Genomic DNA, 17,469 nt, shown 5'->3' with positions numbered 1-17,469 from the left:
TGCAGCCCCAGTCTGGGACGGCCTCTCGGGGAGCTGTACCAACTGGGCAGGGCCACGCCTGAGGGCGCTGTGGGACAGTTCACTCATGCTGTTGGGACAAGGTTCAACGTACTCAGCAGAGAATATCTGAGAGGAATACTGGGATCTACATAATACTGTGAGATGGGAAAGCACCGAAGACTTTCAAGGAAGATGCAGATTGTTAGGGTCAAAGGGATCAAAGGGTATGGGGGAGAAAGCAGGAACAGGGCACTGAGTTGGATGGTCAGCCATATTGAATGGTGCAGCAGGCTCAAAGGGCCGAATAGCCTACTCCTGCTGCTAGTCCCTACTTTTCAGTGTAATGTTGCACAGCCTAAACACAGTGTCAGAAGAGGTACTGAGGGGAGTGTGGGATCAAAAAATGTGGTGCTGGAAAAGCACAGTGGGTCAGGCAGCATCCGAGAAGCAGGAGAGTCGACATTCGAGCATAAGATCTTCATCAGGAATGAGGGGGGAAGTGTGTGGATGTGAAATAAAAAGGAGCCCGGCTGGGAGCTCTCCCTGGAACACCGTGAATCCCAGTGAAAAAACACTGTTCCAGAGGAAACAGACAGAGCTTCCCCATTCGGGCTCCTGTCCGAATAACTGGGGGTGGGAGGCAGAGTCAGGCGGTTCAAACCAGATCAAAGGCAGAATTATTTAACAGATACAGGCAAGTTGAGCAAACCAGAACAAGTCCAAGTCACCATATTTTTGTCACTGTTTGGAAGAGACAGTTTCAAAAGTATATTCTACCCTCAGACCAGAAGGTGCACACAAGAGAAATTTGATCAGCTCTGACTGCATGCTTTGAGCCTTAATACATGTTATGCACAAACGGTAATGATATGCTTTCTAAATCAAGGGCCAAAGCTGAATATAGAGAGTTTACTGATCAAGGTGTCGTGTCAATAACTCCACTCTCAGAAACCTGTGAATTCTCGCAACTAAAAATAGAATCATCTTACACATAATAGATCTTGGGGGATGGCACGGTAGCACAGTGGTTAGCACTGCTGCCTCACAGTACCAGGGACCCAGGTTCGATTCCACCCTCGGGTGATTGTCTATGTGGAGTTTGCACATTCTCCCTGTGTCTGTATGGGTTTCCTCCGGGTCCTCTGGTTTCCTTCCACAGTCCAAAGAGGTGCATTGGCCATGCTAAATTGCCCATAGTGTCCAGGGATGTACAGGCTGGGTGGGTTGGCCATGGGAAATGTAACAGTTACAGGGATCAGGTGAGTCTGGGTGGGATGCTGTTTGAGGGTCAGTGTGGACTGAATGGCCTGCTTCCACACTGTAGGGATTCTATGATTCTACTATGGCAGTGTGAATGCTGACAGAGGTGACTCTAACTCTCAAAGAAGTTCTGAAGTTTGTAAATGAAGAGCATCCAGAACATACAGGTCCAGGTCTGTCCACAATATGGAGGAATGCCGGGCACGGTGTTGGCAAACAGCTCCCACCTTATTCAGGCAACAGCATGGAGAATGGTACCAAGTATCCGAGAAGCACCAACAGAAAAATCCAACTCAATAGGACAAGTTGCAAATATTTTGGATGCAGTCAGATAAAACAAGCAAAAACATGTCCAGCAAAAGGGGTAAACAGCTGCTTTTAACTGCAGCTTGTAGAGGAGGTTTCACCTGGAAGTAGACAAGCACACCTATTAAAAACCAAAGCCGAGTGGCCGGAGAGCAGAGGGTGATGGTTGTGGGGAGTTATTTCCAACTGTATCCAGTGGAGTCCCACAGGGGCCAGTGGTGGAACTCTGCTGTTTGTTATATAAATGGTTTATACATCAATGTAGGAAGGTCAATCCTACATTGACAAACAATACAAAAGTTGGTGGGTGGTAATGAGCAAGGAGAATAGTCTGAGATTACAGACTGGTCAGATGGGCTGATCGGTGGCAAATGGAATTCAATCCAAGACAATGTGGAGCAATACATTCGCGCAGGACAAACAAAGCGAGGGTAGACAGGATGAACAGTCGGACTGAGGACCAGAGGGACCTTGGTGTACATGTGCACTAGTCTCTTAAGGTATCAGGATAAAGCAGTGAAGAAGCCATCTGGTATACCTGCCTTCATTAGTTGAGGCATTAAAGCAGGGAGTCTATTCTGGAATTGTACAGGATGTTGGTTAGACCACAGCCAGAGTATTGTTGTGGAATTCACGTTGTCGGAGAAAAGTGATCACACTAGGACAGGATGCAGAGGAGATTTCTCAAGATGTTGCCTGGGCTGGAGCGATTCAGTGATGAAGAGAGATTGGACAGACTGGGGTTGGTTTCCTTAAAGCAGAGGGGATCGAGAGTGGACATGATTGAGATGGATAAATGAATAAGGAACACAGATAGAGTAGACAGGAAGGCACACCTCCTTTTGGTGGAGGGATCAATGAGCGGGGTGGCGGGGGGGGGGGGGGGGGATATATTGAAAGGAAAGGGCCTGTGAGGGTGGGAGAGGCAGAAACTCCCATCACATTGAAGAAGGATTTAGATGTTCACTTGTGATGTCAAAGTGTACAGGGCTGTGGGCCAACTGCTGGGAAAGAATAGTGAGGGGGTTTGACCAATGTGGATATGATGGGCCAAAGGGCCTTTTTCTGTAGACCTCTATGATTCACATATGACTCTAAGATTCAATTACTCTAAAGGCATCTGACAATGATTGGAATGAATTCAGCGTGACTATGAAAGCACTGTCAGATAAAGATTGAGATCATTCAATGCATACCTTATAGCAGGGTGGGAATGTTAGTTCATAAGGGAGAAAAATAGTCTGTAACTATTGTGATGAAGACAATGCAGTGACAGCAGCAGGGAATGTCAGGTGTCTGATCGATCCTATTATGAATTTTGCGAACCTGTTTAAAGTGACTCCAGACAACGATCCAAAAATGAGAGTCTCTGAGATATAGCTGAGACTCTGTGACAGGTCAATGCTCATCCTGAGGACAAACTAGTCTGACAGCCCCATTCTCTGAGAAATCCGAAATCCAGAATTCCTGACACAAAGCTAAAGGCACCCATCTCAGCAGAAGCAAGTCAAAAGCTCAGCACAATAATTCTAAACTCTCCAGAGGGCAGTGACAGTATATCAGGAGATGAGTTACTCGTTGCAGGATTCCTGCTCTCTGATCTACTCTTGTAACCAGCGCACTTATATAGCTGAGTTTCTGATCAACGGTAGCCCTGAATGTTGACAGTCGGGGATTCATTGACGGAAATACCGTGAAAAGAACATCTGAGGGACACTGGAGAATAAGTCACCCATTCACGGTGGCTCAGTGGTTAGCACTGCTGCCTCACAGCACCAGGGTCCCAGGTTCAATTCCGGCCTCGGGCGACTGTCTGTGTGGAGTCTGCACATTCTCCCCGTGTCTGCAGGGGTTTCCTCCGGGTGCTCCGGTTTCCTCCCACAGTCCAAGGGTTGCAGGTCAGGTGAATTGACCATGCTAAATTTCCCATAGTGTTAGGTACATTAGTCAGAGGAAAATGGGTCTGGGTGGTTATTCTTCGGAGGGTCGGTGTGGACTGGTTGGGCCGAAGGGCCTGTTTCCACACTGTTGGGAATCTAATCTAATCATTCCAGTCAGAGAAGAGGAGGAACTTCATCTCCCAGAGAAATGTTAGTTTCTTTTTTCCATGTGGCAGTGAACGCTGAGTCAGAAAATACATTCATGGTGGAAATGCTTGGAGTTTTGATTCAGGAGGGAGTCACAGATTGTTTAGGGGAGGGAACAGGAGGGAAAGTGCAGTTAAAGCCACAACCATATCCATTGTGGGCTCATTCAATGGTGGAGCTGATGTGATAAACCAAATGTCCCATCTCACATCCAGGAATCCAGTAACAATGGCCCTGAAGCCGTTTATCGCAACTCTGCAGCGATTACCAGAAATTAGACATTTTTTAAAAACTGTTGCCTCTGACAAAACACAAAGTGAACTTCAGCAAAGAATTAAGTAAGCTTAGCTCATTGTAACTGCAGTCACTCACAGATGTACAGATTAAAGGGTGCTGCTGTTCAGCTGGTGAACGTGGGTTCCATTGTGAGCTCATCGAGTTAATAAGACCATGGTGACCCCAAGGCTTTTATGTACGTTTTGTGAAATATTTTTTAAAATATTTAAAACTCCACCCCATAGACAGTCTTTTCGATTTTACTTTCAAACAAACCCACAGACCAGTGCAGTGTTCCCGTCTCCAAATTTGAAAAGGATATGAAAGTGCAGGAGAAAAGGCAAGAAACGATTGACAAGAATGATGTTAAATTGAGGAAGGACCAGGACATCAGGAAATGAAGAAACTGGCTGGGCTGCTTTCTCTGACAAAAGAGACGGCAGAGGGCTGCTCAAACTAGGAAAGGGTTTGTTCAGATTGTTTGTGGAGAAAAGGGTCCCACTGAGATGTGGTTGATCTGGCTCCCATTCCAACCAGTCGTCTACAATTGAGAGATAGCGGGAAGGAGGAGCAAGAGGACAATCAGCCCCAGTTCTTTCATGGGGTGAAAGGAACAAGAGTGAGATGCACAAAGAACTGAAAGTGATTTGGAAACGAAACAAGAATGATGGGAGAGAGAAACCTTCTCACATAACGAGGGGTAGGAGTGTGGAACACACTGCTTAGAAAGGTGATGGGGGCAGGTTCAATTGAGGCGTTCAAAACCGGCATTGCATGATGATTCAGTTACAGTGAGAAGTCACACAACACCAGGTCATAGTCCAACAGGTTTGTTCGAGTGCTGCTCCGAAAGCTTGTGATTTCAAATAAACCCATTGGACTCTAATCTGGTGATGTGTGGTTTCTGACCTTGTCCACCCCAGTCCAACATCTCCAGAAGGTGAATTTGGATAGAGGTGGTGTGCACAGGGAAAGGTGGGAGGTTGGCACTAAGGAATGATGATCGTTTGAAGAGCTGGCACAGACACAATGGGGCAAGTGGCCTCTTTCTGCATTGTAACAATTCTATCATTTTGAGCTCAATATGATGCCAAATAATCCAGTTTTTAAACTGAACGCCCGGTCTCTTAAATGTCGGGTTCAATTGGGTTTGTTACAAATCCCGAGGCTTCAAACAAGATTTCTGAGCAACCATTAAGTGGGAGATACCCAACAAGATGCCCATCTCCATCTATCCAATCATACAAAGAACAAATCATCCAGTGTGCTTAGAAGCAGAAGTTTGGGAAGGGAGGAGTGAGGAAGGAGAGGTGATGGTATAAGAGGCTGGCGGGCCAGGTTGGAGAGTTTGAGCTATAGAGAGAAGCTGAATAGGCTGGGGCTGTTTTCCCTGGAGCATCAGAGGCTGAGGGGTGACCTTATAGAGGTTTTTCAAATCATGAGGATGTGGGTAGGATAAATAGACAAGGTCTTTTCCCTGGGGTCGGGGAGTCCAGAACTAGAGGGCACAGATTTAGGGTGAGAGGGGGAAGATAGAAAAGAGATCTAAGGGGCAATTTTTTCATGCAGAGGGTGGTGCGTGTATAGAATGAGCTGCCAGAGGATGTGGTGGAGGCTGGTACAATTACAGCATTTAAAAGACATCTTGATGGCTATATAAATAGGAAGGGTTTGGAGGGATATGGGCCAGGTGCTGGCAAATGGGACTAGGTCAGATTGGAATATCTGGTTGGCATGGATGAGTTGGACTGAAGGGTCAGTTTCTGTGCTGTACATCTCCATGACTCTAATTGTAAACCCAATTCAAAAACTTCACCCAGTGACATTGAAATTTTAAAGTTTGGGCGCCATTCAAGCTTTGACTCTTCTGGCAACACAGGGTCGAAATGGAAAATTTTGTTGTCACATATTGGAGACAAAGAAACAGCAGCTTCCCGAAGTAAAACACAAAGTCAAATCAGCAAGTGAGGCGGAAATGCAATTTGTGTTTGTGAACATCAGTCAGAAACTTCAACTCTACTCCCATCCTGCAGGTTCTCACCACTGTCACTGTGGCTCAATACACACACACACGCACACATACACTCACACACACACCCACAGACACACACACACATACACACACACACAGACACACACACACTCACACACTCTCACACACACACACACACTCACACACTCTCACACATACACACACACACAGACACACACACACACCCACAGACACACACACACAGACACACACACATACACACACACACAGACACACACACACAGACACACTCACACACTCACACACACACACACTCTCACACATACACACACACAGACACACACACACACCCACAGACACACACACACACACACAGACACACACACATACACACACACACACACCCATACACACACTCTCACACAGACACACACACAGAAACACACACATACACACTCACATATACATACTCACAGTCACACTGACACACACATATACACACACACACACACACACACACACCTTCCCAAACCCTCTCTCTCCTCCTGCAAACCTGCCTCATTGACCAGGTTTGCATTCACTTGCCCTACAATCTCTTGCTGTGGTTCAGTGTCCCAGACCTGTCCAATAATACAGCTGGAAAGGACCATGCTACTTTAAAGGTGCTATAAGAATGAATGTTGTTGTTGCCTCTGTCGCCTCCTATCCCCTCACAAATGCAAATAGGATATAGTTCAGGCACAATCTACAAACTTTAGGGTCAGAAATAAATAAACCTTCATACATTATAGCCAGGGGCCAACAATGGTGAGATATTTGCTTTGTAAATGCGTATTAGCCCAGCTGATCAGACCTGTATCCACCACCTTAAACATTCACTAACTCCACCATGGAAGCACCTACTGAACAGAAATTCATCAAAGCTTCTTAGACAGCACCTTCCAAACCCACGACCACTTCCATCCAGAAGGACAACGGCAGCAGATACATAGGAACACCACCCCCTGCAAGTCCCCCTCCAAGCCACTGATCATCCTGACTTACATAGAAACATAGAAGATCAAACAGGAGTAAGCCATTTGGGCCCTTGAGCCTGGTCTGCCATTCAGTATGATCATGGCTGGTCACTGAGCTCAATACCCTCATCCCACCATCTCTTTATCCTTTTAGCCACAAGAGCTGTATCTACCTCGTTCCTGAAAACAAAACTTGGAAATATATCGTCATTCCTTCAGTGTCGCTGAATCAAAATCCTGGAAATCCCTTTGTCAGGGCATTGTGGGTCTACCCACAGCACACGGTTTAAGAAGACAGCTTACCTCCACCTTCTCAAAGAGCAGCTAGGGACGGCCAATAGATGCTGGGCCAGTGATGCTGACATCATGACAAAATGAAAAGTACTAAAAGGAAAAATCAGGCACCTAACTATCATTGAAACGATTCCTCACTCACTCAGACTCTTTTCATCTCTACTGCAAATGGGAGTAACCTTGCCTTTTATCTCACTGGAAAGATTCCTCGTGTTACGTTGGGAACTCGTTACAAATTTTGCCAATGTCTAGTTTGACTGGGGCATGTGCACGTTTACTGTGTGAATGGTGTCATTCTCCTTGGTACCGGGAGAGACATGGACACATGTTGTAGATGAAGGATGCTGAGTGGCTGGAGGATACACATGGTGGTACTCACGGAGCGGTTTGAAGAGACTTCCACTTGTTGGGTCATCGTTGTTTTCAGTGTCTGAGCGATCAGAAGCCTCAGTTGACCTTTCCCGTTCTTTATTCCGTTCCTTCGCCCCTGTTCGTCTCCGATGACGTCTCCTTCTGCGGTAGCTCTTTGGGACATGGACCCCAATATAAACAGTATGGTGACCTGAAACAAACAACAAAGGGTTAACCAGGGACTCAGCTTCATTACACACTCAGTCGGCATGCATGCACTGTCCGTGTACAGCGTTAAACACTCAACACCTAGCTGTGGGAATGGAGTGGGATACAGGAATAGGAGGCCATTCAACCCCTTCACATTGTGTTGCTGTTCAATTAGTTCATGATCAACCTGTACATTCATCACATCTACCTAGGATCTGCAACCCTTCATATTCCTACTGAGAAAAGTGTTACATGTTAAATGTTAATGCTTTAATGTCTAATCACATTCCTTAATCTTGCCCAAATAAATACACAGACATTGACAGAAAGAGTTCAAAGAAAGAATAATTATTTATAGCCTCAAATATCAATCAAAGAAAATCATCTTCCACCTGTAATAACTGCTGAGCTGTTCCATTAATGATTCTTGGGAGTTCAGACAAGTATTCACAGTGAGGCCTTCTGGGAACTGGGAGAAAGTGAGGCCTACAGATACTGGAGATCAGAGTCAAAACACAGCAGGTCAGGCAGCATCCGAGGAGCAGGGGAATTATCGTTTTGGGCATAAGCCCTTCATCAGGAATGAGGTGGGGTAACAAAGGGGCTGAGAGATAAATGGGAGGGGTGTGAGGCTAACAGGTGGGTAGCTGGGAATGCGATAGATAGGGGGTGGGGGGGTGATGGAGATAGGTTGGAGAGGAGGGTGGAGCGGATAGGTGAGAAGGGAGATGATCATTTCAGACTGCGTCATCTCAGACAAATAATGCAGACATTCTTTGTCCAGTCGGACTTATTATGAATATTCAGCCAGTTATGCCATGAGTCAATGAGATCACGGCCAATCTGTGATCCAACTCGAGATCACTCACCCCATACCCTTTAACACGTCTGACTATTAACCACAGATTTAAAATTAATTATTGCCGTCTCTTTACATGACTTACTCATGTCCAGATAAACAAGTCAGTTTAATAGACAAGGAGATGGTAACAGTGATGCCCGTGTTAAACTGCTGATCATTCCATCGAATGGAGGTTTCCTGGTGCTTCAGCCTTGGATAGCTGCAGTTTAACACTGTGTGTGGACGTTGTCAACTCTATAAGATTGTCCAAGAGCCTCCAGCAGTGAAGAATTGCCCACCCCATCACTTCTGCTGATCCAAACACCCTGGGGAGGGGGAGTCAACAGGCCACAGATATTGATTTTGTTCCTGGGAATGTTTCTGTTTTACTGGTTGGGAAAACACGTTTGATGCATTGGGGGGGGGGGGGGGGGGGGGGGGGCAAAGGTTATTGGACCAAGCAGGGCTGCTGGAGGAGAGCGGTCATGTGGTAAATCGTCCAGGAATTGAGCCAGTCTGGGCCTGACTTCTCTGCAGGGAGACACAGGCCTCGATATTAAGCAGTTCTTGTTCATCACTCCTCACAATCAAACCCTTACATCCATAGGAGAAAGTGAGGACTGCAGATGCTGGAGATCAGAGCTGAAAAATGTGTTGCTGGAAAAGCGCAGGTCAGGCAGCATCAAAGGAGCAGGAGAATTGACGTTTCAGGCATAAGAAGGGCTTATGACGGAAACGTCGATTCTCCTGCTCCTTTGATGCTGCCTGACCTGCTGACCTTACATCCATAACCCTGCTTACACCCCCACTTCCCCAAGCTCTGCACTGCACCTGCAGAGAGCCAGCAGAGAAACAGGAGGTCAAATGGCCTCCGCCTGTGCTGTGACCATTTCTACGATTCTGTACGTCTTCTGCACACACACCCAGCCAATGTTCAAGGTGTGCAGCTGTACTTGCTCTAATTGGAGAGTGGGGCCAATTTAATGGACTGAATAGCCTGTGGAATGTCAAGGTTCCCTCAAAGCTTTGTGGTAACACAGCAACTGGGAGGTTCCAGGCATGCCAATCGGCATGGCAACGCATCGACCTCCACACACAGAGGTTGCTGCTGAACACGGAGTTCAGAGAGAAAAGAGCACGAGGGGAAACATTGGTTCCATCAGCCCATCAAACCCAGCATAACCCCTTCGACTCACTGTCTCACTTTCATTCTCATTTTCCACTCCAAATAAGAATCCTCAAGGTTTGATACTTCAAACTTGAAAAGGCTGATGAGGGGGAGATGTTCCCACTTGTGGGAAAAAGCAAAACTGGGGAAGGGGTGGGGGGGGGGGGGGGGGGGGGGGTGGTGAAATCAATACAAACAAGACGGTCCCAAATAAATCCAGTCAGGAACTCAGGAGAAATTTCTTTCCACAGAGAGTGGGGAATGTGTAATGTAATGATTGAGAAGAGGAAGACAATTAGGTACATGAGGGAGAAAGGAATAGAAGGAAGCATTGACAGATGAACATGAAAGAGGGAGGCCCATGTGCAACATTAACCCCAGCATGGATCAGATGGCCTGAATGGTCTCTTTCTGTACCGCGTGTCTCTTTCTGTACCGCGTAATAACGAGGTTTGTTTTGGGAGAACCCTGCTGATGACCCAGACAGAAGCCTGGGCTTTGAAACACACCTCTCCAGGACACCACATGGTGTTTACATAATGCAGCACACACTGCCAGACAGAGGATTAATGTCTTGTGCGCTAACCCAAAACAATAATAACCACTGATTAAACAGCCAAACGTGCACTGCAACATTCATGCTAGTGGCCAGAGTGAATGCCACATATTCTAATAATAAAAGAGTGCAGCAGGATTCGTAAAATGAAAAATCCTCAATTAATTAATGATATAACCAGGTATTATCTAAGTGCTGGCTGGGCCTCATCAGTTTTCACTCTGGCAACACCTTCAAGTTAACAACTCTCATTTCGCTGTTCAGAACCCTGCAGGATTTTACATCCTTCTAATCTCTATGGCATTTCCTGGTCCTACAACCCTTCAATAATCTCTGCAGTCCCTCCAATTCTGGGCCCCTCATTCCCACATTGGCACTCGGTACATTCAGCTGCCCAGACCCCGAGCTTTGGAATTCTGTCCCAAAACCATCCTGCCTCCCTCCTCACCTCCAGAACATTCCTCAAGACCTACTCTTTTGACCAGGTTTTTCGAAACCTGTCTCAGTATCAAATTTGGCTTGTGACATGTAACAGCTCCACAAATAAGTGCAAATTGCTGTGGAATATTACTGAATTATAGCAAGGCTGATTATCATCGAAAAGCAGAATTCAACAGGTTTGTGTCAAAGACCCACTCACTGAACAATTTACCACAGCACCTTGCATGTGGAGAGAGGGAGAGGGAGAGAGATAGAGAGTGAGCAAGAGAGAGATTGAGAGACAGAGAGAGAGATAGAGAAAAGAACTTCTATTTTTATAGCACCTGCACCATCTCAGACTACATGCTAAAGGGAATTGTAGTCACTGTTAGCTAAATGTAACAATTAAAGGAGTTGAAAAAAAATGCCATTTACATACCCTCTACTTCCTCTTCATCACAGACATGTTTGATAAAGGAGGCTCCTCTGTCCAGTACAGCCTCATCTTCCATCCTGTAATAGTAGAAGAGGAAGAAAGATTGGTCGCATTTTTCTGTGGATGCACTAGATGTTGCTTTCAGAGCTGGAGCTGTGCATAAGACTTCCTCATTACTTTCTGGTTGACAAAGATGTTATTGGTCAACGTTACGACTGGAGCCTCTGCATTGTCCGAACCTTGTGTCCTTGAAAGGACCGCTGTATTGCGTAGTGTGAGCCAGTTAATCCAAGCCGGGCTCTCTAAGGCTGATTGAATTTGATGTGTCGGATGTGACAGGGCTGGGCTGGAAATGCAGAGGCTGGGCAGGTTCAGCAAGAGGCCTCCTTAGCTTTAAAAGATACAACCACTTCCCCAACTCCAAACACAAACTTAGCAAATCACCTGCTCTCAGGCACTGGCAAGTCACTCAAGCTTACCCATGACCATCACCCCTAGCCCATAGAAAGGTAGCTCAGAGTGGACACTCTGTTCAAACAGAAATAAAATCTTGCATTGATAAAACATTTTTCATGACCATGGAACACCTCAAAGAGTTTTATTAAATTCTTTCATGGAATGTAGGCATTGCTGACAAGGCCAGCATTTATCACCCAATTCTAATTACCCCTGTGGTGGTGAGCTGCCTTCTTGAACCGATTTCCATGAATTTTGACCCAGTGACAGTGAAGGAACGGCATTATATTCCAAGTCAGGATGGTGAGTGGCTTGGAGGGGAATGTGCCTTGGAGGGGGCGGTATTCCCATGTGCCTTTTGAGATGGTAGGAGTCATGGGGTTGGACGGAGCTGTTGAAAAAGTCTTGGCAAGTGGCCACAGCGGATCTTATGGAGGTCCACACTGTCGCTGATGTGTCATGGTGGAGGAAGTGAACCACTTTGCTGAGAATCTGAAGTCAGACCAGAGGAGGACAGCAAACTTTCATCCACTTAACATCAGTTTTTACAACAACTTAGGATAATCACCAAGACTGTGACTTTGACAATGATTTTTATAAAGTATTTTCCTGTGGAGGCTAGTGGAACATTAGCTCTTATTGCAAGAGGATTTGAGTACAGGAGTAGTGACGTCTTGCTCCAACTATATAGGAGTTTGGTTACACCACACATGGAGCACAGTGCATAGTTTCGGTCTCCCTAACTCAGGAAAGGTATCATTGCCAGAGAGAAAGTGTGATGAAGGTTGTTCTCGGAATGGTGGGACTGTCCCATGGGCTTGTAATCTCTACAATTTCAAAGACTGAGAAGTGACCTCATTGAAACTTAGAAAATACTGAAAGGGATGGACAGGGTGGGTGTAGGTACACGTTTCCCCTGTTGGGGAATCTAAAAGCAGGGGCCACAATTTAAAAATAAGGCAAATGCCAATTAGGACTGAAATGAGGAGATTTTGGTTAAATTTGGAGACCTGTGAATCTTTGCAATTCTCTACCACAGAGATGGTGGAAGTGTAGTCTTTTTATTTTGATTTGATTTATTATTGTCCCATGTACCTGGGTACAGTGAATAATTTTGTTTTGCAAACAGTACAGGCAGATCATACCATACAACGTGCATCGGGTATTAGAACAGAGAGAGGAATACAGAATTACAGCTGCAGAGAAGGTGCACAGACAGTGAGATCAATATTAAATTTAAAATTTGAGAGGTCCCTTCAGAAGTCTAATAACAGAGGGGAAGTAGCTGTTCTTGAATCTGTTGGTGCGGCTGTTTAAAGTTTTGTGTCTTCTGCCTGATAGAAGAGGTTGGATGAGATCATAACCGGGGTGGGAGGGGTCTGTAAGAAGTGTTGATAATAGACAATAGACAATAGGTGCAGGAGTAGGCATTCTGCCTTCGAGCCAGCACCACCATTCATTATGATCATGGCTGATCATCCTTAATCAGTATCCTGTTCCTGCCTTATCCCCATAACCCTTGATTCCACTATCTTAAAGAGCTTTATCCATCTCTTTCTTGAAAGTATCCAGAGACTTGGCCTCCACTGCCTTCTGGGCAGAGCATTCCATACATCCACCACTATTCTGGGTGAAGAGGTTTCTCCTCAACTCTGTTCTAAATGGCCCACCCCTTATTTTTAAACTGTGTCCTCTGGTTCTGGACTCACCCATCAGCGGAAACATGTTTCCTGCCCTACAGAGTGTCCAATCCTTTAATAATCTTATGCGTCTCAATCAGATCCCCTCTCATCCTTCTAAACTCAAGTGTATATAAGCCCAGTCGCTCCAGGTATGGCCTTTAGGGACAATCTTCAGGTAAGGTCTTTAGGGACAGTCTTCAGGTATAGTCTTTAGGTATGGTCTTTAGGTACGGTCTTTAGTATGGTCTTTAGGGACAGTCTTCAGGTATAGTCTTTAGGTATGGTCTTTAGGTACGGTCTTTAGGTACGTCTTCAGGTATGGTCTTTAGGGACAATCTTCAGGTAAGGTCTTTGGGGACAGTCTTCAGGTATAGTCTTTAGGTATTGTCTTTAGGGACAGTCTTCAGGTATGGTCTTCAAGTACAGTCTTTAGAAACGGTCTTTAGTTATGGTCTTTAGGTACGGTCTTTAGGTATGGTCTTAGGGACAGTCTTCAGGTATGGTCTTCAAGTACCAGTCTTTAGAAACGGTCTTTAGTTATGGTCTTTAGGTATGGTCTTTAGGTATGGTCTTTAGGTATGGTCTTCAGGTACGGTCTTTAGGTACTGTCTTTAGATACGGTGTTTAGGTATGGTGTTTAGGTACGGTCTTTAGGGACAGTCTTTAGATACGGTGTTTAGGTACGGTCTTTAGGGACAGTCTTCAGGTATGGTCTTTAGATATGGACTTTAGGGACGGTCTTTAGGTATGGTCTTTAGGGACAGTCTTCAGGTAAGGTCTTTAGGTATGGTCTTTAGGTATGGTCTTTAGGTATGGTCCTTAGGTATGGTCTTCAGGTATTGTCTTCAGGTACGGCCTTTACATATAGTCTTTAGGGATGGTCTTTAGGTATGGTCTTCAGGTATGGTCTTTAGGTACGGCCTTTACATATAGTCTTTAGGGATGGTCTTTAGGTATGGTCTTTAGGGACAGTCTTCAGGTATGGTCTTTAGGTACTGCCTTTAGATACGGTCTTTAGGTATGGTCTTTAGGGACAGTCTTCAGGTAAGGTCTTTAGGTATGGTCTTTAGGTGCGGCCTTTAGGTATGGTCTTCAGGTATGGTCTTTAGGTACGGTCTTTAGGTATGGTCCTTAGGTATGGTCTTCAGTATTGTCTTCAGGTACAGTCTTTAGTTATGGCATTTAGGTATGGTCTTTAGATACGGTGTTTAGGTACGGTCTTTAGGGACAGTCTTCAGGTATGGTCTTTAGATATGGACTTTAGGGACGGTCTTTAGGTAAGGTCTTCAGGTATGGTCTTTAGGTATTGTCTTCAGGTATGGTCTTTAGGGATGGTCTTTAGTATGGTCCTTAGGTTGGTCTTTAGGTATTGTCTTCAGGTATGGTCTTTAGGGACGGTCTTTAGGTATGGTCCTTAGGTATGGTCTTCAGGTATTGTCTTCAGGTACGGTCTTTAGGGACGGTCTTTAGTATTGTCTTCAGGTACGGCCTTTACATATAGTCTTTAGGGATGGTCTTTAGGTATGGTCTTTAGGGACAGTCTCAGGTATGGTCTTTAGGTACTGCCTTTAGATACGGTCTTTCGGTATGGTCCTTTAGTTATGGCATTTAGGTATGGTCTTTAGGTATGGTCTTTAGGTACGGTCTTTAGGTACGGCGTTTAGGTACGGTTTTTAGGGGCAGTCTTTAAGGACAGTCTTCGGTATGGTCTTTAGAGACGGTCTTTAGGTATGTCTTTAGGGACAGTCTTCAGGTATGGTCTTTAGTTATGGTCTTTAGGGACGGTCTTTAGGTATGGTCTTTAGGGACAGTCTTCAGGTATGGTCTTTAGGGACGGTCTTTAGGTATGGTCCTTAGGTATGGTCTTCAGGTATTGTCTTCAGGTACGGTCTTTAGGGACGGTCTTTAGGTATTGTCTTCAGGTACGGCCTTTACATATAGTCTTTAGGGATGGTCTTTAGGTATGGTCTTTAGGGACAGTCTTCAGGTATGGTCTTTAGGTACTGCCTTTAGATACGGTCTTTCGGTATGGTCTTTAGTTATGGCATTTAGGTATGGTCTTTAGGTATGGTCTTTAGGTACGGTCTTTAGGTACGGCGTTTAGGTACGGTTTTTAGGGGCAGTCTTTAAGGACAGTCTTCGGTATGGTCTTTAGGGACGGTCTTTAGGTATGGTCTTTAGGGACAGTCTTCAGGTATGGTCTTTAGTTATGGTCTTTAGGGACGGTCTTTAGGTATGGTCTTTAGGGACAGTCTTCAGGTATGGTCTTTAGGGACGGGTCTTTAGGTATGGTCTTCAGGGACAGTCTTTAGGTGCGGTCTTTAGGTATGGTCATTAGGGACGGTCTATAGGTACGGTCTTTAGGTATGGTCTTCAGGGACAGTCTTTAGGTACAGTCTTTAGGTATGGTTCTTAGGGACAGTCTTCAGGTATGGTCTTTAGGTACGGTCTTTAGGTACGGTCTTTAGGTACGGTCTTTAGTTATGGTCATTAGTATGGTCTTTAGTTATGGTCTATAGGTATGGTCTTCAGGTACGGTCTTCAAGTACGATCTTAGGTACAGTCTTTAGGTACTGTCTTTAGGTACGGTCTTTAGGTACGGTCTTTAGGTACAGTGTTTAGGTACGGTCTTCAAGTGACGGACTTTTGGTATGGTCTTTAGGTATAGTTTGAAGTAAAGATTGATATATTTCCAATTCCCAGTGACATAAAGGTTATGGTTATGGGACAAGTAAATGGTATTGAAACATTCAGTCAACCATGACCATATTCAATAGTGGGGTAGGTTTGAGGGGCTAATGACTATTCCTGTTCCTAACTGAATTGAAGTTCTTGCATTGGTGTGTTATGAACCTTTTTCCCAGAATCAAGTCTAAGGATGACTAGGCAAGGAACATTACCACTGTTTACTGCCTCTCCCTGTGAAGACATTGCGATACATTTTGAACAAAACATGTTGTCAAACAGCGAGATAATAATGACCAGATTCTCTGTGTTTTTGTGACACTAGTGCAACCTTGTCTGATGGCCAGAACTCCAGGAGAACCCCTCTGCCTTTCCTCAACACAGTATTTTGAGATTGCTTGGATCGGTATAGACAATCAGGCCTTGGCTTAATGTGTCATCTGGAAGGACAGCACCCTGGACAGCGCAATGGAGCATCCAGTAGATTGTTTTGGGCCAGGTACAGAAGTAGGAGGGTTTTTAAAATTGAATTGGATTTTCACCATTAGTCATGGTGAGAGTCAATGTACAATCCCAGAATGGGCTGGAGTTTCTGGTGTTGGTATTACCAATTCAGTGACATTATCACTACACCTTTGCTTCCTCCTGAGCTCACTCACAACCTGGACACTCAGGAATCGAGAGTGTTACTAACCAAGTCACAACTAACACAATTTAATCAGTGAGATTCATCCAGAAATCAAGAGGGATTGTTACAATCTCACTGCAGGGAAGCAGCAGAGGGACTCAAATCTCACTGTCACAAGTTCAAAATAACATCACAAACCAGACCAAAATCATGAAAGCTCTTCAAACAGAGTAATAGAGATCTACAGCACGGAAACAGGCCCTTCAGCCCAACTTGGCCATGCCGCCCAGTTCTCATAATTAGTCTAGTCCCATTTGCCTGCATTTGGTCCATATCCCTCCATACCTATCCCATTCACATACCTGTCTAACTGTTTCTTAAATACTGAAATTATACTCACTTCCACAACTCCCTCTGGCAGCCCGTGCCAGACACACACCATCCTGTGTGTGAAACAAATTGTCCCCGGACCCTGTTGCATTCTCCTCTCTCACCTTAAACCTATACCCTCTGGTTTTAGACTCCCCCACCATCAAATTTAATTCAGCACTTTGAAGACATGGGTGACAGAGAGCCTGCTGGGGGACTGGGGTCTTGTGTGGAGGCTTGGATGTCACTTTTCCAAAAGTAAACCTGAAGTATTGTGGGCAGTTTTGGTCTCCATGCCTGAGGAAGGATGTTCTGGCGAGGGAGGGAGTGCAGCGAAGGTTTCCCAGACGGACTCCTGGGATGGCAGGACTGATGTATGAAGAGAGACTGGATCAGTTAGGATTATAATCACAGTGAGATTGTATAGAACATCGG

General features: G+C 45.3%; 1 protein-coding gene across 7 annotated transcripts in view; it reads right to left on the bottom strand.

Annotated features, from left to right (window-relative positions):
• LOC140485559 (electrogenic sodium bicarbonate cotransporter 1-like) overlaps positions 1–17,469 on the bottom strand; it is a 219,164-nt gene that overhangs the window by 177,887 nt on the left and 23,808 nt on the right. For all 7 annotated transcript variants that reach the window (XM_072583787.1, XM_072583788.1, XM_072583789.1 and 4 more), the window contains exons 2-3: positions 11,218–11,291; positions 7,612–7,794 (exon numbers count right to left, since the gene is read on the bottom strand). In XM_072583787.1, the coding sequence (XP_072439888.1) occupies positions 7,612–7,794; positions 11,218–11,290 (256 nt within the window). In that variant the 5' untranslated portion in view covers position 11,291. The remainder of the gene's footprint in view (positions 1–7,611; positions 7,795–11,217; positions 11,292–17,469) is intronic.

This window comes from Chiloscyllium punctatum, chromosome 14 (genome assembly GCF_047496795.1).
Source record: "Chiloscyllium punctatum isolate Juve2018m chromosome 14, sChiPun1.3, whole genome shotgun sequence".
Lineage (NCBI taxonomy): Eukaryota > Metazoa > Chordata > Chondrichthyes > Orectolobiformes > Hemiscylliidae > Chiloscyllium > Chiloscyllium punctatum.
Note: the sequence above shows the minus strand (reverse complement) of the source record. Positions and strands in the feature narration are given on the sequence as shown.